The sequence below is a fragment of the Oncorhynchus keta genome, chromosome 29 (assembly GCF_023373465.1).
Source record: "Oncorhynchus keta strain PuntledgeMale-10-30-2019 chromosome 29, Oket_V2, whole genome shotgun sequence".
In the NCBI taxonomy this organism is placed as follows: Eukaryota; Metazoa; Chordata; class Actinopteri; order Salmoniformes; family Salmonidae; genus Oncorhynchus; species Oncorhynchus keta.
In genome coordinates, this window is record NC_068449.1 from 20,367,581 (window position 1) to 20,393,193 (window position 25,613).

Consider the following 25,613-nt stretch of genomic DNA (forward strand, 5'->3'; position numbering starts at 1 on the left):
ATTCTTATCTTCACTTCTCCTTTATTCCTTCACACGCAATTTATTCCTCACATGGTAAATTTAGGGATTTAAGGGTCTCATCTGAAAGTTGTAAATTCTTGGTTATCTTCACAAACCCTGGCTAACAAGTTGAATCAGCAATACAAATATGGTTTCATTATTTATTTACTAAATACCTAACTAATCACACAGAATTACATATACACAGAATGAATCATACATCGATGGACCTGATGAACGGAGCCGGTATAGCGGCTGGTTACACAAATTAAAGGCGGTGTGGGGTTTGAGTGAAAGAGCGGGCAGACTGAGGAACAAAGGGAGAAGCTATGCTATTGTAAATACAGCATCTTATGCATTCTAAATGCCCATTTGAAAAAGGAGAATGCAATAAATATTTACTCTGAGCTGCGCTTCGGTAGATTGGTCGTCGATGGAAGGCCGGTTTGTCCTTTGAAGAATGTCTCTTGGTGAACTGGAGCGAGGTAGAATGGATATAAACCTCCCCCATCAAGCCATCGTCATGACAGTAGATATGATTTATTGTTGCAATATTGTCGTGACAAACACATTTGCGATCTGACCATTTAAACACCCTAGAGTCAATGTCCATGCCCCCGTGAAAATCTAATTAGCACAATTAAAAAATTCCCATAAAAATATGTCAGTTTAAGATAGGCATATGTTTTTTTTGCATTAGAGGGATGCCCTCAAGGTGACAGAGCTAGAGCGGTGTTTGTCAGACCATGAGAAATCCCAAAAATTGGTCTTCTTACAGAATTGTATGTAGTGTCCGAACGGTTTGACCTACACACTAATATGACCCCTCTGTGGAAAGGTGAGAAGTACGTATTTATGGAGACTGTTTAGTGCAAAAAATAAGGGATTAAATACCTGTAAAAAAACAACATTTTTTTCTGATCTGTCTTATATCTCTCAGATATAGGACAGACACTTCAGAACAAACACCCTTTAGATTTTGGGGGGGACTATCTGTTATTCCATAGCAGTAAAGCCAAATAAAAACTTTAAATAAATAATTTTTTGTTTTTACTTTTTTTTACACTTCAAGGGACTCAAAATTATAAATCAAATAGCTAAATTATCCTTGGTATGACCTTGTTAAAAGAATTCTATATAGATTATTAGAATCCACCACTCCCCCCCGGTTTGCACAGGGTTTAGACTGTTATGGGACACTGGAGGTATATAACTGTCATGAGTTAGTACTGTCATTCCACTTCCAGGAATGACAGTACTAATGTGATTTTACAAAATGATGCATGCTGTTGAGGCCAGAGTCACAATCTCAGATAACTGTTTTGGGAGGACAGCGCATTCCCAACTGATCCAAGACCAATACCTCACTGACACTTATCTAGTTCACAATTTGCTCCCATTTTACAAACTCTAAGTGAGGTGCAAGGTCATGGAGAACACACACACACACACACACACACACACACACACACACACACACACACACACACACACACACACACACACACACACACACACACACACACACACACACACACACACACACACACACACACACACACACACACACACACACACACACACACACAATATTGTAATGTGTAGAGACTGGGGAGGTGGAGTAATGAAGATCATGATATTTAACCTCCATTTCTCATCTCAGCCTGTCCTCCTCTTTTCCCTCTCTGTCCTCGTAGGTATCACCTTCCACATTTCACTCATGGGAGAGACCACTTTGTCTTTAACACATAATGGTCCTCTTGTTGTTTCAGACAGCAATGCATTCCATTGTGTCATCATTCAAATGCTACTCCTTGTCCTTGATCCATTTCAGTGCATGCTGTCTGAGGTGAGCAAGTACACAAGTATTCACATACCCCCACACCCTTTATAACGGGAACCTATGGTTGATTAAATAACCACCATGCCTCCACAAAGCCTAAAGCCAGAAATGGTTTTGGCCTACAGTATCTGTTGTCCTGACCAGCAACAACTGTGGGCCCACGGGCCATAGAGCCTGAAGCTCTTCCTGATCAGATAATGTGGTGAGGTAAAACTCCTGTTCCTGTGTTAATGCAGCATGCTGAGTATTCCTGTGGTTTTCCAGGAAAGACGAGTCTGTCCCTGAGCGTGGAGAGAGCTGTTATGTAGTTGACTCAGCGCCATAGTGGCCCCCTCCCCTCCTTCCCATCCCTCCTTTCCTCTATCCCTCACTTCCCATCCACTCGTCACAGAACACACGCTCCACATGCACCAGCCTGGGGTGAGTGGCTGGTTCTGATTCTTAGTAATGGCGATCCAACCTTGGCCACAGCCTAATGAATCATTTCCTCCAACATACGTTGAGAATATCACTTTCAGAGTTGTCGGTTAGGGGACTGATTCAGCGTGTAGCGCTCTCCTCTCTTCTCCTCCTCCTCGCCTTCCTGTGAGGATTAGCCAATCAGCATGTCATGTGGTGAGATGCAATACAGTTCCAACAAAGCAGAGGAGGTCATCTAATGTCCTTTCGTGTGCTGTGTTGTCCCTTTGATGGCACAAACTTGTTAAATACGGTACTCAAAAACCAAATGAGCATGAGCATGAGCGAGTGTGATGTAATTTTTTTCCTTCTGTCCTCTCTAATGGTGTGCCCCCCCCACCCCCTCCTGCACCCTCCACACACCACTCTCCCTCCCTCCATCCCACAGACACTCCCTCCCTCCCTCCCTCCCTCCCACACACACACACACACACACACACACACACACACACACACACACACACACACACACACACACACACACACACACACACACACACACACACACACACACACACACACACACACACACACACACACACACACACACACAGCAGCAGCCTGCTTTCTGTCACGTACCATCTCCCCCTGGGCTCCTGGACCTCCCTGCTGCTCAAGCTGTGTGACTTGGCAGCTCTCTCTCTCTCTCCACATTACACAGCACCCGGGAGGTCACCATGTGTGTGCGTGAGTGGTGGTGGGGGGAGGGTGGGTCTACACACTATAAAGGATGCCGCCGAAATGCGTACATTAGTTTTGACCTCTGCTGCTAAAAAACAAGATATTAAAACATATTAATATTTCAGTGAGTGCGGGTTTTTCCTTTCTTCCAGTATACGCACTTTGAACCCAGCACCCAAAGATTTTTTGGGACTACAAATATTTTGAGCTGAGCACGCCAATTTCTCTTTCTATGGCTACATGCCACAGCACAGCTCCATGACACAGGTGGCCGTATGCTGTACATCAGTGTGTAACCAGGCTCTAACTCCCAGTGCTGGGGAATATTCCTGAACATTCTGATTCTCTCCTCAGATTCTCATTAATGCTGTAGTGGTCCCTGTTCCCCTATTGTTCATGTTAACTCCCCTCCACAGCCATGTATTGGTTCCTCACACACAGTCCCTTACAGGGGCCTTGTCCTCTGCCTCTCTGGGCTGTTTGGCTTGGCAGCCTGCCCTGTCCTGATCTGTGCAGTTGTGTCCCAGTCATCACAGTAAATTGTTAGGACTATTTATGTTGATGCTCTGGAATCCCTCATTTACAACCCCTCAGCCCACTTTTCAACCTCAGGAGGCTGAAGAAATTCGGCTTGTCACCAAAAGCACTCACAAACTTCTACAGATGCACAATCGAGAGCATCCTGTCGGGCTGTATCACCACCTGGTACGGCAACTGCTCCGCCCACAACCGTAAGGCTCTCCAGAGGGTAGTGAGGTCTGCACAACGCATCACCGGGGGCAAACTACCTACCCTCCAGGACACCTACACCACCCGATGTCACAGGAAGGCCATAAAGATCATGAAGGACAACAACCACCCGAGCCACTGCCCGTTCACCCCGCTATCGTCCAGAAGGCGAGGTCAGTACAGGTGCATCAAAGCTGGGATCGAGAGACTGGAAAACAGCTTCTATCTCAAGGCCATCAGACTGTTAAACAGCCACCACTAACATTGAGTGGCTGCTGCCAACACACTGACTCAACTCCAGCCACTTTAATAATGGGAATTGATGTAAAATATATCACTAGCCACTTTAAACAATGCTACTTAATATAATGTTTACATACCCTACATTATTTATCTCATATGTATACGTATATAATGTAGTCTATATCATCTACTGCATCTTTATGTAATACAAGTATCACGAGTCACTTTAAACTATGCCACTTTGTTTAGATACTCATCTCATATGTATATACTGTACTCGATACCATCTACTGCATCTTGCCTATGCCGCTCTGTACCATCACTCATTCATATATCTTTATGTACATATTCTTTATCCCTTTACACTTATGTGTATGAGGTAGTAGTTTTGGAATTGTTAGGTTAGATTACTCGTTGGTTATTACTGCATTGTCGGAACTAGAAGCACAAGCATTTCGCTACACTTGCATTAACATCTGCTAAACATGTGTATGTGACAAATAACATTTGATTTGATTTGATTTGACTCTGTCTCAATGTAGTCCATGGAAGGCAGCTGCGCCTAATGGATGAGGCAAATGTGAAACTGAATCCCACAACAAGAGATTTGCTTAATCCTGCTGTCCTGTTGCTTACCCTGGCCAGGACCTGGACCCTACTGCTCCAGTCAGAGAGTCAATGTCATCATGGTCCACCAGTAAAATGGGCCTGTAATTATCGCACTTCAGTCCAACAACCAACCAGATGACTTAACCGTATCAAGTAACTGACACATATTTATGTATCTGTTTCAGTAGAAAAAAGGCAAGCATATGTTCCTCTAGATTTGTATGACTATATCAAAATTATAGCATTTTTTACTAAAAACTTGAAAGTAAAGGCATTTTGGATTTTGGTCCAAACACAACAGCAGACCAGCAAAACCTCCTGGAATTTGCTGTGCAATTGTTGACTTAACTGCCAGCTACTGAAGATCACTGCATATTTCTGCTGCCTTTTGAGCATTCCTACATTACTAATATGAAGATCTGCCAACATGTGTGCTTCAAGGTTCTCTATTTTCCCCCTTGCAAGCGAGCGTTCCTCCCATGCCCAATGCCACAATTCGCTGCCTAGTCATTTACTAGTTTTGGCACCACACTCCTGTTCTGGCAGCGAACTTACCTTGTATTCAGCCTGGTCACCTCCAATAGTAAATGTCCTCAGCACACATGGAAGACCACCAATAACAGGGCCATTTCCTCAATCTGTGTGTACCATTTACCATGGGGGCTGGCACAGCTGACAGATAGCTCTCCTTACTTCAAATTAGCACCCAGAGGCTTTGTTATAAACTAGGTTCAATCACAGCCCCCCCTAGTGAGGGTGTGTCATTTTCGGATGCAGGACCAGCTGTGGATTGTGCTGACTCTGCTCTCTCTGCTCTCTCTCTCTCTCTCTCTCTCTCTCTCTCTCTCTCTCTCTCTCTCTCTCTCTCTCTCTCTCTCTCTCTCTCTCTCTCTCTCTCTCTCTCTCTCTCTCTCTCTCTCTCTCTCTCTCTCTCTCTCTCTCTCTCTCTCTCTCTCTCTCTCTCTCTCTCTCTCTCTCTCTCTCTCTCTCTCTCTCTCTCTCTCTCTCTCTCTCTCTCTCTCTCTCTCTCTCTCTCTCTCTCTCTCTCTCTCTCTCTCTCTCTCTCTCTCTCTCTCTCTCAGAGAGATGTCCAGAAGCTCCGCTCCAAATACACTAACCACAGGTCTCTCTCTCTCTCTCTCTCTCTCTCTCTCTCTCTCTCTCTCTCTCTCTCTCTCTCTCTCTCTCTCTCTCTCTCTCTCTCTCTCTCTCACACACAATTCAAACCCATCTCATTCTCTGGCCAACAACAACAATGAAATGTCTGTGTTTTCCTTTGATTGATTATCCCCATGCCCATATTCCACTACATTTCACTCTCAGATCCTTCTTTATCCAGGAATCAGTCCATGTAAAGAACGCTTCTCATGTCGACCTGTTGGAAACGTCTCCAGAACTAACAGCGAGAAGGCCATCAGTCTAGATGATGAAAAGATTGCTAGAATGTTTTTTGATTGGTCACCACCATTATGGCTTATGTAAGTGTTCATATTCCCTTGTAGGGGCCCTAAAGTGCCATCTAACCATGTATTTTTTTATGTATCTTTCTCCTCCTCCTCTTCTCTCTCTTGTAGGGGCCCTAAACTGTACCATCTCTTTTTATCCATATCTCTACTACTCTTCTCTCTTGCATCTCCCTTTCTCTCATTTCTCTTGTATTCTCTCTCTCCTTATATCTCTATTCTCTCTGTGGCCAGGGACAGCAGCTGGCTGCACTTTGCTCTTAAGCGACCGTGAGTGTGGACGGGTGACATCACTGGGCTTCCGGGGAGATATCTTTGAACAAGATCAGCAGGCAAAACATTACGGGCTTAATGCCCTCATTACCATGCACGTGGGATCACGATGCAGTCAGGGTCACTCAGAGGTCTTTTGTGTCTTTTATCTACCTCTTCTTTTCCGTTATCCTCTGTTATCATCTAATCCCCCTAACTATGTTCCCTGAAGTCCAAACCTTGGATTTCTACCGCAATTCTGGACTTGGAGCAACAATCAGGCGGGTGCTGGGGGATTCTGTGTCTGTGTGTGTGTGTGTGTGTGTGTGTGTGTGTGTGTGTGTGTGTGTGTGTGTGTGTGTGTGTGTGTGTGTGTGTGTGTGTGTGTGTGTGTGTGTGTGTGCGTGTGCGTGTGCATGTGCGCGTGCGTGCGTGCGTGTAAGCTGCATTTATGTGTGTGAATAGGTTGGTTCAGGGCTCCAATGTAACTTTTACTCTCTAATCTTTATTGTCTTTAAATATTTTCCCCTAATTCTGTATACATTTACAGTATGAGCTTCACTTCTAATTAACAAAGTTTGGGATAGGAATGCGTAGACAACTTGATCTCACTCAAGACATTGGATTACTGTAGATTGGATATAACAGTAGCCACCAAGAGGAAGATGGTTCTGAATTCTTATATAGTCACAGAGATCCCTCTTTCCTCTTTGTTAAAGTATCCTCCACATGCTACAGGTGTTACTGTGTAAATTACCTTCCACCCCAGTGTCATGACTGGCCTGTGAGGATCCAAGTAGGTCAGATCAGCTTTGCAATAAATAACTTCAACCAGACCCCCTCTCACCCACAGTGATTAATGTGGAACTATTCTACTACTCTTTTCAAACCATTGTATTCCGCTACTCTCATCACCCCCCTGGGAACCATCGACACGGCTGGCTAGCCTGTCTTTAAAGAAGCATCTTGGAAGTAGAATAAGAAGCAAATGGAAGTAGAATAAGCTCTGTAGTTCTGTTCAGGACAAGTCACCGGATACCGGACGACAGCAGATGAGAACAATGGTAGTAGACGGGGGAGGGGGGGCCCAACACCCTTTCCAAGAAGGCCCTGTCTACCGAGAGACACCTATGATTTTCACGTAAATACATGAATGATTTCTTACTCCAAGCGGGTGGCGGTTCGTGTGCAAAGTATAAGTGAGAGTAGTCTTTTTTTTTTTTTCAATTTAAAGTTTTTATTAAGTTTTCTTGTTTTTCAATCAACTAGAGTAGTCTTTTAATGTACCAACGTTAAGTGTCTCTGTCCCTCTCTCTTTCTCGCCCTCTCCATGTCTGTTTGTAACAAGCAGCCATATTGTTGTCAATCCGCTAGGAGCCTGTTTCTAATGTATTAAGTGTGAATGTTTATCCTGTGTTACAATTTAGTTAGCTAGTAAATAAATTATTAAACACATTTGTATAGTACTGAATCATAAGTAAGTCTCGGGTTTTGCAGATGCAATATTACGACTGTTCAAAATGATGATATGATACGAGGTTGTGATTAAGAAGTTGACTGTTTATGGATGTGATTGGTAGAGACCTTTAGAGTTTAATTCGGGAGATGGTAACTCTTTAAAGAACCACTCTCGTGGTGCCCCAAATCCTAATGAGTTAATTGTTACATGATTAATTTAATCGGGTAATAATTACACACAGTTAGTTGATTAGATAAATAACAGTCATCAGATTAATGAAAGTCAAGTCACGACACCAGGTATAGTTTGCTTCCTGTGAAACCACGGCACATATTATTCCCCAGTCCGTCACATTTATATTGACCTCTCAAGGTCAGTTTGACCACACGTTAACCATGCTAGATCAGCCATAGCCCACAGTAGTAAAGCCGATGACTTGTCATATATCATACAATGCTAAATTACATACTTAAACACAGCCCCCGGAGGGTTGCGTGAGGAAGGTGTGATGTCAACTTAAGGACATGCCAAACCGAAGTAGTGCTGTGGGATATGAGCTCTAGGGCTCCATCCATGTTTGGAAATGCTGCTGTTCGGTGTCGGATGTGCATCATGCAGTGGAGCGTCAGGAGTGTTTTCTCAGCTGTTTGAGTCAGGAGGAGGATGCCGCTAGCGCTCTGTGCACTCTGAGATATGCACGTTCTCTATAATGGGTCAGGTTTCACATGAACGCCACTAAGCCTCTCCAAACAGACAGTACTGGCGGTATACACATAGCCTGCTACAGGCCCACACACACATCCATGCACACCTACACACACACACTAGCTTACATGCAAGCAAATCCTCTAAACCAGATCAAAGCACGTATAGTGTGCTCTGTGTGCAAACACACTGTTCTAAGCACGCTCCTCATTTTCAGTGACTTGCACAAATCAGGCACGTAGAGACGGTAAAGTAGTGAAGCATGGCTCATCAAGAGACTAGGAGGTAAACTGTCTGTATCCAACCAAACATCTTTCATAGGCCTTTTACAATGATGCAACGTCATATGCCAGATTTGTAAGTGGATTTAACACTTTTTAATAGTAAAGTTACTCAGTCGATATAAAAGTCTATAAAGTTTACAACCCTTAAAAAGCCAAACATTATGTTGAAGTAATGATAGATCAGTAATTAATGAGTAAGTAATGATTGAGCTCATGGTTAGAGTCTTAGTAATGCTGATAAACTGGTTGGGTAGCAGGATGCCAGATACCAAACGGTAACAGCCATCCATCCAAAAACCAGCATGTTACTATGAAAGCATGCCACAAGGGTGTGTGTGTGTGTGTGTGTGTGTGGGGGGAGCAAGGACACCCCAGAGCCCATTTAAATCCTAATTTCCAACAAAAGAACAATAAACGCAACAAGTGGTCTGCTCCAGTGTGTACATAGTAACTTATCTTGGTGTGCACACATTTCCTCTAAAACTGGCATAAATGTTCTTGGGTAAAGTAAATCTTAGCCTGAGAGGGGAAAAAAGGACAAAACAGAGTGTAGCTGTTGGCAGTAGCCCCTGGCAGGCCGTGATGCAGGTCGGCTTTAGTAGAAAAGAGAGAGAGAGAGGGAAGGGGCTAGCTGGGTTTATTTATACTGGCATAGAGGAGAAGTTCCACCTTGGAGGTGGTGGGCTGTGGTGGCCTATACATCCTGGCAGCCAAGCTTGCGGGGGATGCAGTGCTGTGTAGGGGGAGACCGGTGAGAGAGGAGGGAGGTGTGGTGGAGTTAGTGGGGGGTATGCTGAAGGGAAAGGGGCCTACTCTGCTGGGGAGTCAGCCAAAGTGCAGGCCTCCCTTAATGGGTTCTCCACTGCTATGTGATCCCAGCTCGGAGAATTGGAGCAGACACCCTGACTCCTGTCTTCCCTGCTCTCTCTATGGAGCGATGGACTGTGTGTGTGAGAGGGAGCGACAGTCATCCTTGCCTTCTGGTGCCTCTGACGTGATGGTGACTAAACCACAGACACCAGTGGTTCTTCAGTGTGATTGAAGTCACACACTTAGTATAGCATACTCCCAGAACAAGTAGGGAGGGCTTCTTGATCATTGGAACAATATTCTCAGTGAGATTTGCACCTGAGCCTGAAACGTCCTGATAATGTTTCACACACACACACACACACACACACACACACACACACACACACACACACACACACACACACACACACACACACACACACACACACACACACACACACACACACACACACACACACACACACACATAATTGAAGTCGGATGTTTACATACACTTAGGTTGGAGTCACTCGTTTTTCAACTACTTCACAAATTTCTTGTTAACAAACTATAGTTTTGGCAAGTCAGTTAGGACATCTACTTTGTGTATGACACAAGTCATTTTTCCAACAATTGTTTACAGACAGATTATTTCACTTATAATTCACTATATCACAATTCCAGTGGGTCAGACGTTAACATACACTAAGTTGATTGTGCCTTTAAACAGCTTGGAAAATTCCCGAAAATGATGTCATGGCTTTAGAAGCTTCTGATAGGCTAATTAACATAATTTGAGTCAATTGGAAGTGTACCTGTGGATGTATTTCAAGGCCTACCTTCAAACTCAGTGCCTCTTTGCTTGACATCATGGGAAAATAAAAATAAACAATTGTAGACCTCCACAAGTCTGGTTCATCCTTGGGAGCAACTTCCAAACGCCTGAAGGCACCATGTTCATCTATACACACAATAGTACATAAGTATAAACACCATGGGACCACGCAGCCGTCATACCGCTCAGGAAGGAGACGCGTTCCGTCTCCTAGAGATGAAAGATACTTTGGTGCAAGAAGTGCAAATCAATCCCAGAACAACAGCAAAGGACCTTGTGAAGATGCTGGAGGAAACAGGTACAAAAGTATCGATATCCACAGTAAAACGAGTCCTATATCGACATAACCTGAAATGCTGCGCAGCAAGGCTCTAAAACCGCCATAAAAAGACAGACTATGGTTTGCAACTGCACATGGGGATAAAGATCATACCTTTTGGTCTGATGAAACAAAATTAGAACTGTTTGGCCATATCAATCATTCTTTTGTTTGGAGGAAAAAGGGGGAGGCTTGCAAGCCAAAGAACACCATTCCCACCGTGAAGCACGGGGCTGGCAGCATCATGTTGTGGGTGTGCTTTGCTGCAGGAGGGACTGGTGCACTTAACAAAATAGATGGTATCATAAGGAAGGAAAATTACGTGGATATATTGAAGCAACATCTCAAGACATCAGTCAGGAAGTTAAAGCTTGGTCGCAAATGGGTCTTCCAAATGGACAATGACACCAAACATACGTCCAAAGTTGTAGAAAAATGTCTTAAGGACAACAAAGTCAAGGTATTGGAGTGGCCATCACAAAGCCCTGATCCCAATCCTATAGAACATTTGTGGGCAGAACTGGAAAAGCGTGTGCGAGCATGGAGGCCTACAAACCTGACTCAGTTACACCAGCTCTGTTAGGAGAAATGGGCCAAAATTCACCCAACTTATTGTGGGAAGCTTGTGGAAGGCTACCTGAAACATTTGACCCAAGTTAAACAATTTAAAGGCAATGCTACAAAATACTGAATGTATGTAAACTTCTGACCCACTGGAGTCTCGATGAGTGAAAACATCTGAAGCTCATCAAAGGTAAACGATTTAATTAGATTCCTTTTCTGATTTTCGTGACCAACTTGCCTGCCGCTAGGTGTACCTAATATTTTGTTAGAATATTGATAAACTTACACAAACGCTTGTCTTGCTTTGGCTGTAAAGCATAATTTCAAAATCTGAGATGACAGGGTGATCAACAAAAGGCTAAGCTGTGTTTCGTTATATTTCACTTGTGATTTCATGAAAATGAATATGTTCTAGTAAGATTGTTTGTCCGTTGCATTATGCTAATTAGTGTCAGTTGATGACAATTCTCCAGGATCCAGGAGGAGTAGTTCCAAGAGGCTAACTGCCTTGTTCAGGGGCAGAACAACAGATTTTTACCTTGTCAGCTCGGGGATTCGATTTTGCAACCTTTCAGTTACAAGTCCAACACTCTAACCACTGGGCTACCTGCTGCCCCAGTATCCCATGTATTTTGTCTGCATGGCATCCCCATTGACATAGTTTCCGACAGAGGACCTCAGTTTGCCTCCCAGGTATGGAAATCCTTCTGTTCAGTATCATTATCCCTCTTTCTTCTGGATATCAACCCCAGACCAATGGCCAGACCGAACGGGCCAACCAAGAGTTGGAGACTGCACTATTCTGCCCGACCTATGCCAACCCTTCCTCCTGGAGCACTCAGCTACCCTGGGTTGAATATGCCCACAACACCCTCACCAACGCCTCGTCAGGTATGTCACCCTTTGAGTGTGCTCTGGGTTACCAACCCCCCTTGTCCCCACCCAAGAGGTTGCGGTTCCCTCTGTCCAGGACCATCTATGCCATTGTCACCGTACCTGGCGGAAGGCCCGGGCTGTCCTTCTTCGTGCCTCCAACAGGACTCAGTCACAATCCAACTGTCACCGGTTCTCAGCCCCAGTCTACACCCCGGGGCAAAAGGTATGGCTCTCATCATAGGACCTGCCATTGGATTGAAGGTGGCATCAAAGAAAATGTCCCCCCGATTCACTGGCCCCTTTAAAATTGACCGTGTCATCAACCCCTCGGCGGGGTGCCTGAAACTCCCAGCCTCTCTCAGGATCCATCCTACCTTCCACGTATCCCTAATTAAACCTGTCTGCTCCAGTCCCCTGTCTCCTCCTGCTGCAGCTCCTCTACCCCCTTGGCTCATCGATGACCATCCTGCCTATACTGTCCAGCGGCTTCTGGACGTGCGCCGTCTGGGTTGTGGCTGGGAGTACCTAGTGGACTGGGAGTGATCCGGGCCAAAGGAGTGTTGCTGGGTGCTCTGCCGCCACGTTCGGGACCCATCCCACTTACAAGATTTCTATATCTCACACCCAGATAAGACTGGTTGGGCGCCAGGTGGCACCCGTAGAGGGGGGGGTACTGTCACATCTGTTCCTGCAACGCCCTCTACTGCTCATCCTGTGTCTCTTTGACCTGCCGCTTCCCCCAGTGCTCTTTCTCTCGCTCTGTGTGTGATTGTGTGGCGGGAGACAAGTGTGCTGGAGCCAGAGCATATCCCCACCAGCTGCAACCTGTTCCATAATCAAGACCTCTACAAGTACTCAGTCCTGCCACGTCCACACTGCCAGATTGCCATCTCTGCTCAGTCAGTCTACGCTTCTAGCTATTTGTTACTATTCAGATCATGTTACCCTGCGGTGCCTGTTTCCCTGCTGACGCTGTTTTCCTGTCTCAACCACTCTTGCTCCAGCCTCAGCCTCCGCACCTGGTCTCCAGCGACCCGCCCGAGCTTCCCCTGACCTGCACTTCATCTTCCCCCTATGTTCCAATAAATACCTTGCTTACTTCATCCCTATCTCCATGTCTGAGTCTACTCTTGGGTTCACCCGTTCCGCTCTGCCTAACAAGTGCACAATGATTAACACATGGGAAGAGACCGGTAATCATCTGCGCAATCCACAATGGCACAAAATCCAAAACACAAAGCACAGGCACTCACACTCACCAAAAGACATTGTAACAATAATCGACAGCACCATGGTGAACAAAGTGCACATATATACAAATACAATCAGTGGGAATAGGGGCCAGGTGTGCGCAATGAAAGTTCCAGAGGGATCTGTGACATTCCTGTGTCAGATCAGCTTCTACTTCTCCTCTGCATCCCACTCATTCCCTGGAGAAGAACTGCAGTCCAAGTCCCCTAAGGCCGGCAAGCTGAGTAAACGGTGTCTCCGGATCCCTGTGTTAGCCAGGGCTGTTCCCGTAGGCACCCTCCATCCTGTGCTGTTCTTCTTTACCATCTGCACCTCTGCAATTGCTCAGCCTGTCTTCGGGGGCCCCCTCTCTGTCCCCAGGCGACCCCTGGATTAACTCAGACCCTTTATTACAGCAGCACCCAACGACGTCCACCGCAAGTAGGCTTACCTTACTTACTGTACACTAAAACACTACACTACACAATATTACACTACACTACCTTATACTATACTATACTACACTACACTACACTGAAACACACAGTCCTATACTCCACTACGCTACGCTACACTACACTCACTATACTATACTACACTGCACTACAATATACTATCCTGCATTACACTATACTATACTATACTAAAACACACTACACTACACTAGCTTGCTAATGTAGCACATACTCATAGAGAGACACTATACTAGTACAAGCAGGCATGTAAGCAACTACACACTCATAAATATACATTCACCCACTGACTGACTGACTGACTGATAGACAGACAGCTTGTGGTGTTGTGTGTTGATGTTGACCCCACCTGTTCCATGTCACCTGGTTGTCAGGCTAAGCGGGGGGCCCTGCTGGCACTCAGTGTGCTGTCATAAAGCTAATGACTGTTGAATAAAGCATGGGGCACATTGTGTCCCTAAATGGGGACAGAGCTGCCTGAAAAGAAGCGAAAAGAAAACACCAGGTACTGTACACTGCACTGACTCCGGCTGACATGACATAAATATTCATCTGCTGCTGCCGGCCCAGCCAAATGAACAAAGTGTTGACTTGCTGAAATTTTTATCAGACCTGTAGCCAATGTTCACCAGGGAGATTGTGTTTGCAAAACAAACCCTAGACTGAACCTTGAAGAAGAAAGAGGGTTGACAGCATGGGCTCTACTGTGAAACAGATTGCTTGACTCTGTACACAACATCACAGGGATGGAGTGACTATGGACCAAGTATATGTCTGTGAAAAATCACTCAACACATTTGAATGTTCAGAACCCCAAATATAATGTCAAATTTACATTTTTCAGTGTTTAGTGATCAGTTCAAGAGACTAAGACTTGGGGTTAGTTGTGTTTAAATAGAACTAGGAGGGAGTCAGTCCCTGATAGGAGCAATCAGACCCACCTACAAACAGAGAATGTAGAAACTACTGAAAATGAATCCCTGCGAACACAAATCCCTGCGAACACAAATGTATTAGTAAATTTGACCATTGCCAAGAAAATAAATGGCTTGAAGTGGGATGGAGGGTGGGGTGAGGGAGGGGAGGGTGGTGCAGTTCATGGGGCAGTGCAGAGGAGAGATGAAACCGTTGGCCTCTTATTACAATTGTTACTGAGAAAATGACCTGCTATCCTGAGCAGAGGACTGCAAAACATGCAAGTACAGTACAGAAAGTCTGTGGATGAATGTCTGGAAGACAAATATACACTCTTAAAAAAAATGTGCTACCGTATCTAGACCCTTAAAGGGTTCTTCGGCTGTCCCCATAGGAGAAACCTTTGAAGAACCCTTTGGGTTCCAGTTACAACCCTTTTGTGATCCATGTAGAACCCTTTCTACAGAGGGTTCTACATGGAACCGAAAAGGGTTCTCCTATGGGGACAGCCGTAGAACCCTTTTGGAACCGTTTTTGTTGTTGTGTAGACCGGGGTTGGTTGTTTCACGGGTGGGTTATCAGTGCTAATTACCCCCAATCTAAATGGCCCTATGTAATTTTCTCAAGGTTAAAACGTGTGACTTCTTCAGAAGAACTCATCCTCCTGGTTAATTCATGTTAGCATGACAAATCATTGAGGTGAGGGGATTTTATCTTTTTCATAGTTGGAAGTTAAAAATGTATTATTGGTATTTTTCTTGTAAATGTTTGAATTATGGGAGTATCCATGAATAAATATGTGTGTTGAAAAGAGGAAAGGGAGATGGTTGTCACATAGAATGTGGGGTTGGTTGTCACTATCAACATTGCCACTGCCAGTATTAAAATATATCCCAAGCTATTTTGTGCTTGTGCTATAAAGAGCTCTCTTCGTTGCCTCTCTCACACACATATATTACGCACGCCTACACGCACAACTTTACTCAATATGTTATATGATATTAACAAGGCATAAAATGCGGAATTTTGTTACGATTTGTTTCACTTCGTGTTACAAAAGGAATAAGCTACTAGCAAACATTGTGACCATCAACCCAATACCAACCCCGCAATGGAGCTGGTTGTCACAAGTGGACAGGGTGTGTTTGATGGCTAATAACTCCACGTTGGAATAAGATATGAGGATAAAAAGGGTTGCGATTTCAATCCAATACCTTGGTATTTCTCCTAATATTGAAAAGTCTTGTAAGATATACTGTTCCTGAGTAAAAGGTGTGACAACCAACCCTGGTCTCCCCTACATTCTATTCTATGGTTATGCAACAAAACAACATTTCTGTAGTTTCTCTTTACTACCATTCACTGTGTTTTACTGAGTTGAAAACTCAACCAAATGTAAATCAAAACTAGCCGTTTAACTGATGTCTGTGCCCAGTTGGTTGTCTTATTCTAACGGGTTTCATGCTGTAGGCTCAAAATCAGTGCCTGACCTCACTAATGCTCTTGTGGTTGAATGGAGGCAAATTCGTAACACGTTGTAAAAATTGCAATTTTTGTAACATGTCATACGAAACAGATGGTGGACATCCACAAATGATTACATACCATACGAAACATAATATATCATACTAATTGGAGTGACGCGGATTTACATTTACTCTTTTACATCTACCTCTGCTTAGATATGCAGAAAAATATACATATTTGTTTTTACATAGAATTAAGCATAAGGATAATGGCTCTAAATTGCATGAAAAAGCTGTTTCAGGTGTTTAAAAAAAATGCTAAAATCTCCAACTTCCGGACTACCCCCCAACCATCCTTATGTACTTTGTGCCCACTCATATTTTTGTGGTGCATGATGTCTCTGGCTGTGTTGTTACCCCGCTTAACCTTTTCCTTAGGGAAATTCTCCCATTATTTTGAGTTAATTGATGAGAAAGTGAGATTGTGAGCTTGGGACTATAAGGTTCTATTTGCATTTTTTGTCAAAATGTTGTTATTGACATAGCCTTATTCTGTTTAATGTTCTCTACTTATACTGTACTTTAAATATCCCAATTTGTGTTGTTAAGTTCAAAAGAATACTAGACACAATTAAACAATTCAAACCAATGAGGTTTCGAACTTTAAAGTAAATTATCTCAGAATCATCTTTTTGCAGACAGAACCTTATAGTCCAAGCTCTCAAAGTGCAAACTCTGCAATGGCAGTATTGTTCTCTTTGCCCAGAAGCACCAAATGTTACATGAAAAGCATCTAGAACATTAGCTCAATTAGGGACCTTGATGGAATATTCTCCTAACCCACAGAACTGGACACATGAATGTTCTTGTAAAGTTCTCATTTAACGTGTCTAGCTCGTTAATATAGTATAATCTGAAAACATGGCAACCATTTTCTGTGTATGTTTGGTGCGCAGGAGGTTGGTGGCACCTTAGTTAGGGAGGACGGGCTCAGGGTAATGGCTGAAGCAGCATACCACACTTCATCACACTGCTGGCCTGCTTCAGAGGCTAAGCAGGGTTGGTCCTGGTTGTTCCCTGAATGGTCCCTGACCAGATACTGCTTTAAGTGGTGTTGGAGGGCCAGTAGGAGGCACCCTTTCCACTGATCCCAAAGAAATATCCCAATACCCCAGAGCAGTGATTGGGGACACTTCTCTTTGTAGGGTGCTATCGTTTGGATGGGATGTTAAAAGGGTGTCCTGATTCGCTGTTGTCACTAAAGATCATATTTATTGTAAGATTAGTGGTGTGAACCCCGGTGTCCTAGCTAAATTCCCAACCTGGCCCTCATACTATCACAGTCACCTAATCATCCCCAGCTTACAATTGACTCATTCATCTCCTTTCCCCTGTAACTATTCCCCAGGTTGTTGTTGTAAATGAGAATGTGTTCTCAGTCAACCTACCTGGTAAAATAATGGTTAAAAAAATGATGATGTGGTATCAAACACAGTTTCCATGTCTTTGATGCTATTCCATTTGATTTTATTTGATTCGCTCTGTTCCATTATTATGAGCCGTCCTCCCCTTAGCAACTTCCTGTGATTTGGTGGAACGTTGACAGAATATTCTCATAACCAACAGAAAACTGGACACAAATGTTTTTGCCATGTTCCCATGAAATGTGTCAAGAACATGAATATCTTATGTTCTGAGAACACGGAAACCATTTTCTGTGTATGTTTGGTGGGACATTGATGGAATATTCTCCTAACCAACAGAAAACTGGACACATGAATGTTCTTGCAACCTTCTCATTTGACGTGTCTAGTACTTTCATATCTTACGTTCTGAGAACATTTGCAACCATGTTCTTTGTAAGTTTGGTGGGACAATTAGGGACTATTATCCTACCCAATAGAAAACTGGACACATGAATGTTTTTCCAATGTTCCCGTGAAACGTGTCTAGGACATTCTTATCTTAAGTTCTGAGAACACGGTAACCACGTTCTGGGTAAATTCTATTTGACATTAAGGGAATTGTTTCTTGGAAACATTCCTTGCACATCACAGGAGCATTCCTATGAAAACGTTAGTTAATGACCTAATGAGACTCTTAAGGGAATGTTCTCTAATGTTTTGGGAATGTTTGTTGTTAGCTGGGAAGCACCTCTCAATGCCCCTCAGTTGTGGCCACAATCAATCAGCAGAACTGTGGACCAGGGCTTTGCGGCCTGGTTTATTAGGACACGCTCAGTTGGGTAAAGTGCATAATGCTAACAAGCTAATGATGGTATTCCCTTTAATTCCAGGAACATCCTTAATCTGCCTGTGTTGTTATGATTTTCCATGCAAGCCGAGGAGTTAAGCCCATGCTTCTACCAGACACAGAGGCTTTACATCACCATAGTAACAGGCTAGTTTGCTCAATGGGCCTAATTATATGAATAGCTGCCGTGCGTGCATCCACGCTAAACATAGTGTGTCTCTTGCCAAGAGCGCATGGCTGGGCTAGGTCTGCCACAGCATGTGCCATCTCCTTTTGTGTTTTTCTCTCTTCCCATAGCACCAAGGACCGGGCTGGAAGTTTAGGGAGAGTTCAATGTTATGGAGTAGGCTGAGGATAGTTATTTTCAATCCACACAAATGGGGTACATTAGGCTACAGTATGTCACGTTACATTATATTATTCCCAAGCAGCTGTGCTGATGATGAATCTCCTCCTCCATTTGTGACGGTCACTGTCTTGTCAAGTATCAGCTATCGACAGATTGAGCTATAGCGCCTAAAAACTAAGCAATATGCTTCTGTATTCCTTTTAGTTGTGTTTTTGCAGTAAAAGACAATCCTTTAATTCAATTTGAAGATCTGTGCGTTTGATATCTGAGAAGCTATTGTTTTTTCCCTCTGATATCTTACCCATATGTGGGATAGCACACTCTTTTGTGCTTCCAACCTTCTCTTGTTACTTGAAAAAATATACACAGCAATAATACAATTTATTTCCCCATTAAAAACATAATAGATCTGTCTGCTTCTCAAAGACAGTTCCATTTGGGGTGCTTAAGAGTGGTGCCAGCGGATTGTTTTGTCTGAGCAGTTACGTCCTGTGAGACTGCTTGACGCTTCTATATCTGACACTACACAAGTTTTATAGTCTCCTGTGGCCGCCTGACTTACAGCATGAATTACCCAGCTCTCCCTCTTCCTGAGAAGTTACATGGGGACACACATCCATCACGACACAACACAGTCCAGGAAACAACAGTTAAAATACTCTGTTCTAAACTTGGCAATGCACTCTTTACTTCCTCTAGTTTATTGAGTTTTATCCCTACTGTACAACTTTTTGAAACTATGATTTATTTGTCATTACGAGTTCATTTGCACAAGACCATGACAACGGCATGGTCATTCCTATAAAAGAGTCAGTGGTTGGCCATCTGGGTAGTGATGATCTCGTGTGAATGGTCCCTCTATGGTGTGCTGGCCTAACCTTCACAGCCGCCCGCGCCACACGTCACCGTCTGCCTACCGGGGAAATGCACTGGGGGAGGGTCTATGTAGTAAATCCTGACAGAACTTCTGCCTTCTCTTTTGACAGACCTCTATGATGTAATGAATGTCTGCAATAGTCTGGAGGAAGCATTAGAAGCCCCAAAAAACTGCAGGACTGAAGGTCCAATGGTTCTGGGGGAAACAATTGAGACACGCTCATGGGAGAAGTCTGGACTTTGTCAAATCAGAGACTAGACTGTTACCTCAGCTCTCACAGTCACTGCTTCACCTAGAAACCCCTGTATGTGTGTGCACGTGTGTTTATCTTGAACATTTTGTTCATTTTAATCAATTGTGTTTTCCAACAATTGCTAAGTTCACATAAAAAATGTACCAAACCATGTGCTTGCAGTTTGTTGCATGTGCATTTCACCTATGCAGATGTATTCATATTTTGTTTCCTGAAAATAACATTCTGTTATGTGAAGGAAATTTGGAAATTGGAATTAAGTCCCCAAAACGACTTAATAATTACACAACAATGACCTACAACAATGACCTTTACTGATGAAGGTCAGGTCACATAATATGGAATGAATGTTTATTTATATATTTATGTTATTATTGCGGACCTTTCCGCTCATAGCCCCGTCATCCCATATACTGGTTGAAAATGGTAGACATTATCACTGATAAGTGCCGAAATTGGAACGCAGTGACTGGTCAGTAACCAGTCACTGCGACAAGAAGATACCCCCATCCCTCCCTCTAATTGAGCTACTTTTGCGCATTTGTTGTTGTGAGGGAAAGGCTGTAAATAGGCAGGAGTTGATGTGTTCTGAAAGATGAGATGTCGAGGATTGTAATAAATGCCACGTTGATGTCATACAAATAAACCACAACCTGAGTACAAATGTGCACTTCACATTTCCATATTTGGAAATTCACGTCATTTACAGTATCAATGTTTATGATCGCTATGTTTAATCCACAGTTACAAGGATGACCTGTGTTATACCATGCGTTGTCCTGAATAGAGTGAGAATATGTTAATTGTGTTGTGAAGAAAATTTGTCGCGGAACACGTACTTGAATGCAAGCTCCTGACTCCATCATGACTCCCTCTCATGACACCATCATCTTACAATATGTTAGGCTTTCAAAAAGCACTTCAGACAAAAACTGTGAGATCGCATTTTATAACTTAGCTAGCCATGTTGGCAATAGACTAAGGTGACCAGATTTCTGAAATTAAAACCGGGGACATTTCCAGCTCGGCGGTCAATATATCATTAAAATATCCAATGTTATTATCTATGAAATGAAAAAGGGAGACAATTCCGGTTTCATGTATTTAGTCTAACAGGCACACTGTGATAGACAGAGAAAACAACTAACTATATTACAGAAACACTACAGACGAGACAAAACTGTCTGATCTGAACAGTGGTCCTGGTAGTCTGGGTAGAATAAGAGCAGAAGAGAACATGAGCAAAATTGAAAAAACAGACAATAGTATATGTGAAATACTTAACAACATAAAGAGATAAGACGATGAGGTTGGTACCTACATTGTATACTGATACCAACCTAATCTCCTCTGACCAAAACTGGAATGAAGTTGTCATCACGTCTTGCAGTCAATTTTGCCTCAATGTTTCTCAGAATTGCAGCGGACTCCACAGCACAGTGGTCCTGGCCTTCATGCATCTTGATCGTGTCACTGAATACAGTCAAGTTTCCATAGACAAAGGCCAGCCAAAGTTCAGACAGTGGATCTACGAACATTGTCCGCAGGACAACAGGGCATTTGTCTTCAGAAATACATTTTCAATGGCACATACATTTTCAGCACTCTTTCTAGAGCAGGGAGCATGGACAGCCAGCGAACATTGCTGTGTCCTAAAATGTTATGGTACTCCTGGCCAACAAAATCGCAAAAGCTCTTCAGTCTTTCTACTCTGACGGTGAAAATATCCAAATATCTTTGTGAGCAGGTACACAACATCAAGGGGAATCATATCCAAAGCTGTTCTGGCCGTGTTATGAATGATGTGGGCAGGACAACCTAAGCCAATCACCTCCCGTTGCAGAGCATTTTTAACTTTGGTATGGACATTGACCCTTCCCAGCCTATTCAGTCCACCAAAGGTTGTATTTGTGTTGTCGGCAGAGAATGCCACAACTTTGTTTTCCAGGTTACATTTTTGGATGACCGCCAGGACCTCAGCTGCAATTTCCTCTGCTGTTTCTCCTTTCAATTCAACAAAATCAAGCAGTTTTGTTTCCACAGATGTGCTGCCATCATATATCTTATAATATCTAACTAGTATTGGCAGCAGCTTTACATGTCCATGATTGAACCCATCAACGGACAGGGACACAAATTCAACCTGGTCTATGTCCTGTGTTACCAAAGTAGTTGCCCATGGTGCTAACACATTACTCACTGTGGCTTCACATTTTGTCCTAGCACGAGTAAACTTTGGCTCATAAAGCTTCCGTGTGAGTTGTGCTGTGCAATCCATAGATCTGTAACTATGATTGTGTCGCATAGTGTGGTATGCAAAGACACCCTCCTGCACAGCTAAATCATATTCTTCTTGGGAAGGCTCTACCTTCTTGAAGAATGTGGTGACAGAGGGCATACCAACACGGGCAATCAGAGAGGCTTTATGCTTTTTGGTCTGTTGATGTTCTACCACTGCCGTTCTTCCCCCGCTGCCAATTGAAAAAGAAGAATTACAAAGGGTGCAGTTAACCATTCTATCGTCTTGACCTGAGCGTATAAATGGAAATTCTCTCATCATGTTGTCATTAACATGGCATTTCCGTTTATTGGAAAGAGCCATTGTACCTCCTCTGTCTGCTCTTCTTCACTCTCTTTGTGTGACTCTTCTTACTCTCTTAACTTTTTCTTCTCCTCCAATCTTTCTCCTCCTCTTTTCTTCACTCGTCTTCCTGCTCTTTCTTCCTTTCCTTCTCTTTACCTTTCCACCTCACTGTTCCACACTCTCCTTGCTTCACTCTTTTTACTCCCTTCATTTTTCCTTCTCCTTCCTCTCCAATCTTTAATAATAAATAGTACACTATTAGATAAAATACTTTGGTTAACAGATTCCCATTGCTTGCATCATTTTTGTATTTCATCTCAAAAACATTGTTTGGAATAATAAATAGGCTGTCTCTGTAATCATATCTTTATCTTTCCTCCTCTATCTCTTTCACTCTTCTTCCTATCCAGTCTTCCTCCTCTCCACTCTAACAGATAACATTATGCTAATGTTATCCATGAACATTTCTAAATATATTTTCACACTCCTTATAATGCCAAACCATTAAAATTGTAATCTACAAATAAATATTCTCAGAATTATGCATTCATTTAATATAATCATATTTTCAAAATAGCCCGTCCACTACATGTTTACATGTGAACGTTTTTTAACCTAGCTACCATGAAAGTCGACATAGCTAATGTTAGCTAGCATAACCTATCATAGCATATCATCTATCTATATAATAAATTGTGACATTATAACATCATTAGCTAGTATCTTAAACAATTATAATTTACCTGGTTTAAAAAGACGTTTGTGGTGATGTGGATTAATTTGACACTTGCTAGCTTCTGGCTGAGTTTTCCACAGCAGTTTTCTCTAAAACTAGCACGAGCAAGTAGTCAGTAGAAGAGATAATGAAGCTGCTATAGCGAGTAGCCCCCTCTGCTGGACAAAACAAGCGCAACGTGATTGAGATGTCAACTGGTAGGCTCTGCTGCCCGGTCTTTCTTGCCACGTAAAATATTATTTCACTTTGCAGTCTGTTTTTAATGCACAGTTAAAAACAGGGACATTTCCGGGGACAGCTCCAGCCAGGGACAGGCCTACAAAAACGGGGACTGTCCCCGGAAAACGGGCACGTCTGGTCACCCTACAATAGACTAAACTTTCAAATTATGCCCACCTGAACTAGATTACGATTTACATTTTGGATTGCGTAAACAAGAGCAGATATTGTGTGATGGTGGGGACGCAGGGCTGTGTTCCTAAGAAAACCCCACAAGTGTGCTTGCTTAAGTTCATCAATGGCAAACTAAGAGAGCTCAAAAGAGCACTTAATAGTTGAAGGCTCTTTCCTTGAGTCATAAAAGTGCATTGAAATTTAAAAACAAAAGTGCATTGGAACTGTGCACAGTTTGGAGAGGTGTGTCGGCACTTGAAGAGACCAGTTAGACATCTCACTCAAACCCCTTGTAATAGTGTATTCTTATCTTGCACCTATTCCAAAATGTCAATGAATATTATTATTAGGTACTAAATGCATCCAGAGTATTTTGTTGTTGACAAATGCTGTGAAAAGTACAGTAAATGTAAAATGCAGATAAAATCAACAGTGTAATGTTTGGATTCAGTATTGTGTAAGGTGAACTATTTTGTTCTCACTTTTGTTCCTGATAATTTCCCCATAATCTCCCAATTGTTCTCTATCATTATTGCTACCATGGTCATGCATATGTTTTTTATATTTCTGCTGTTAGAAACATTTCAATTAGCCAATTTCCACGAGTGTAAGGGCTTAACCAGTTGGATTTAGGGGGCGCTATTTTAATTTTTGGATGAAAAACGTTCCCATTTTAAACAAGATATTTTGACACGAAAAGATGCTCGACTATGCATATAATTGACAGCTTTGGAATGAAGACACTCTGACGTTTCCAAAACTGCAAAGATATTGTCTGTGAGTGCCACAGAATTGATGTTACAGGCGAAACCCAGATTTAAAAACCGCCTCATGCCAATGACTCCTTATATGACTGTGAATGAGCTACGAATGAGCTTATTTTTTCCACGTTTTCCCCAAGGTGTCTACAGCATTGTGACTTCTTTTTAGGCATTTCCCTTGAATAATAGCTGTAAGGGACCATATATGGCATGTGGTCACATGGTGTCTCCCGCAGAAAACCTTGCGTAAAATACTGAGGTAGCCATTTTTCCAATCGCTTCTTATGAGAAACCAACTGCCTCGACGGATATATTATCGAATATATTTGTTAAAAACACCTTGAGGATGGATCCTAAACAACGTTTGCCGTGTTTCTGTCGATATTATGTAGCTAATTTTGAAAAAAGTTTGCCATTATAGTTGTAGCATTTTTCGGTCGATTTCTCAGCCAAGCATGGTGAAGAAACGGTAGCTTTTTTGCCTACAAAAATAATATTTTTGGAAAAACGGAACATTTACTATCTAACTGGGAGTCTCCTGAGTGAAAACATCCGAAGTTCTTCAAAGGTAAATGATTTAATTTGGTTGCTTTTCTTATTTTAGTGAAAATGTTGCCTGCTGCCAGCAGAGCCTAGCATAGCATTATGCCATGATAAACTTACACAAATGCTTGTCTAGCATTGGCTGAAACGCATATTTTGAAAATCTGTTGTTAACTTCTTAGAGATAGGGGGCAGCATTTCTACTTTTTGATAAATAGCGTGCACAATTTCAACTTCCTGCTACTCATGTCAGGAATAGGAATATATTATATGATTAGTAGGTGTGGATAGAAAACACTCTGAAGTTTCTAAAACTGGTTCAATCATGTCTGTGACTATAACAGAACTTATGTAGCAGGCAAACCCCCAAGGAAAAACTGTTCAGATTATTATTTTTTTCTCTGACAGTTCCCTCAATTGTCTTTGGCAAGGTAAATTAGATAGCGCCCATTTTACAGTTCCTACGAATTCCACAGGATGTCACCAGTCTTGGGTTGAAGTTAATCATTGGTGAAACAAAGAAGAGGCACTTCCTGGAACAACGTTACAATTTTGATAGTTACGCAAGAGGGAAAAAGGAGCATGTTTTGTTTACTTTCTCTATCGAATACAGTTTGCCCCGTCTACAATTTGATTGATTATTAACGTTTAAAAATACCTAAAATTG

At 42.8% G+C, this 25,613-nt stretch overlaps 1 protein-coding gene across 1 annotated transcript; it reads right to left on the minus strand.

The window, feature by feature from the left end:
- Positions 1-20,805: 20,805 nt before the first annotated feature.
- On the minus strand, positions 20,806-23,458 carry LOC118362038 (uncharacterized). Its single transcript, XM_035742245.2, has 2 exons — positions 23,257-23,458; positions 20,806-22,748 (listed from the first exon to the last, which is right to left on the minus strand). Exon 2 carries the CDS (start codon positions 22,529-22,531, stop codon positions 21,590-21,592), a length of 942 nt encoding a protein of 313 aa, XP_035598138.1. The 5' UTR covers positions 22,532-22,748; positions 23,257-23,458; the 3' UTR covers positions 20,806-21,589.
- Between the last annotated feature and the right edge of the window lie 2,155 nt (positions 23,459-25,613).

What these genes read in the sequence shown, in the direction of transcription:
- LOC118362038 (XM_035742245.2), bottom strand. Translation starts at nt 22,531, where the DNA reads ATGGCTCTTTCCAATAAACGGAAATGCCATGTTAATGACAACATGATG.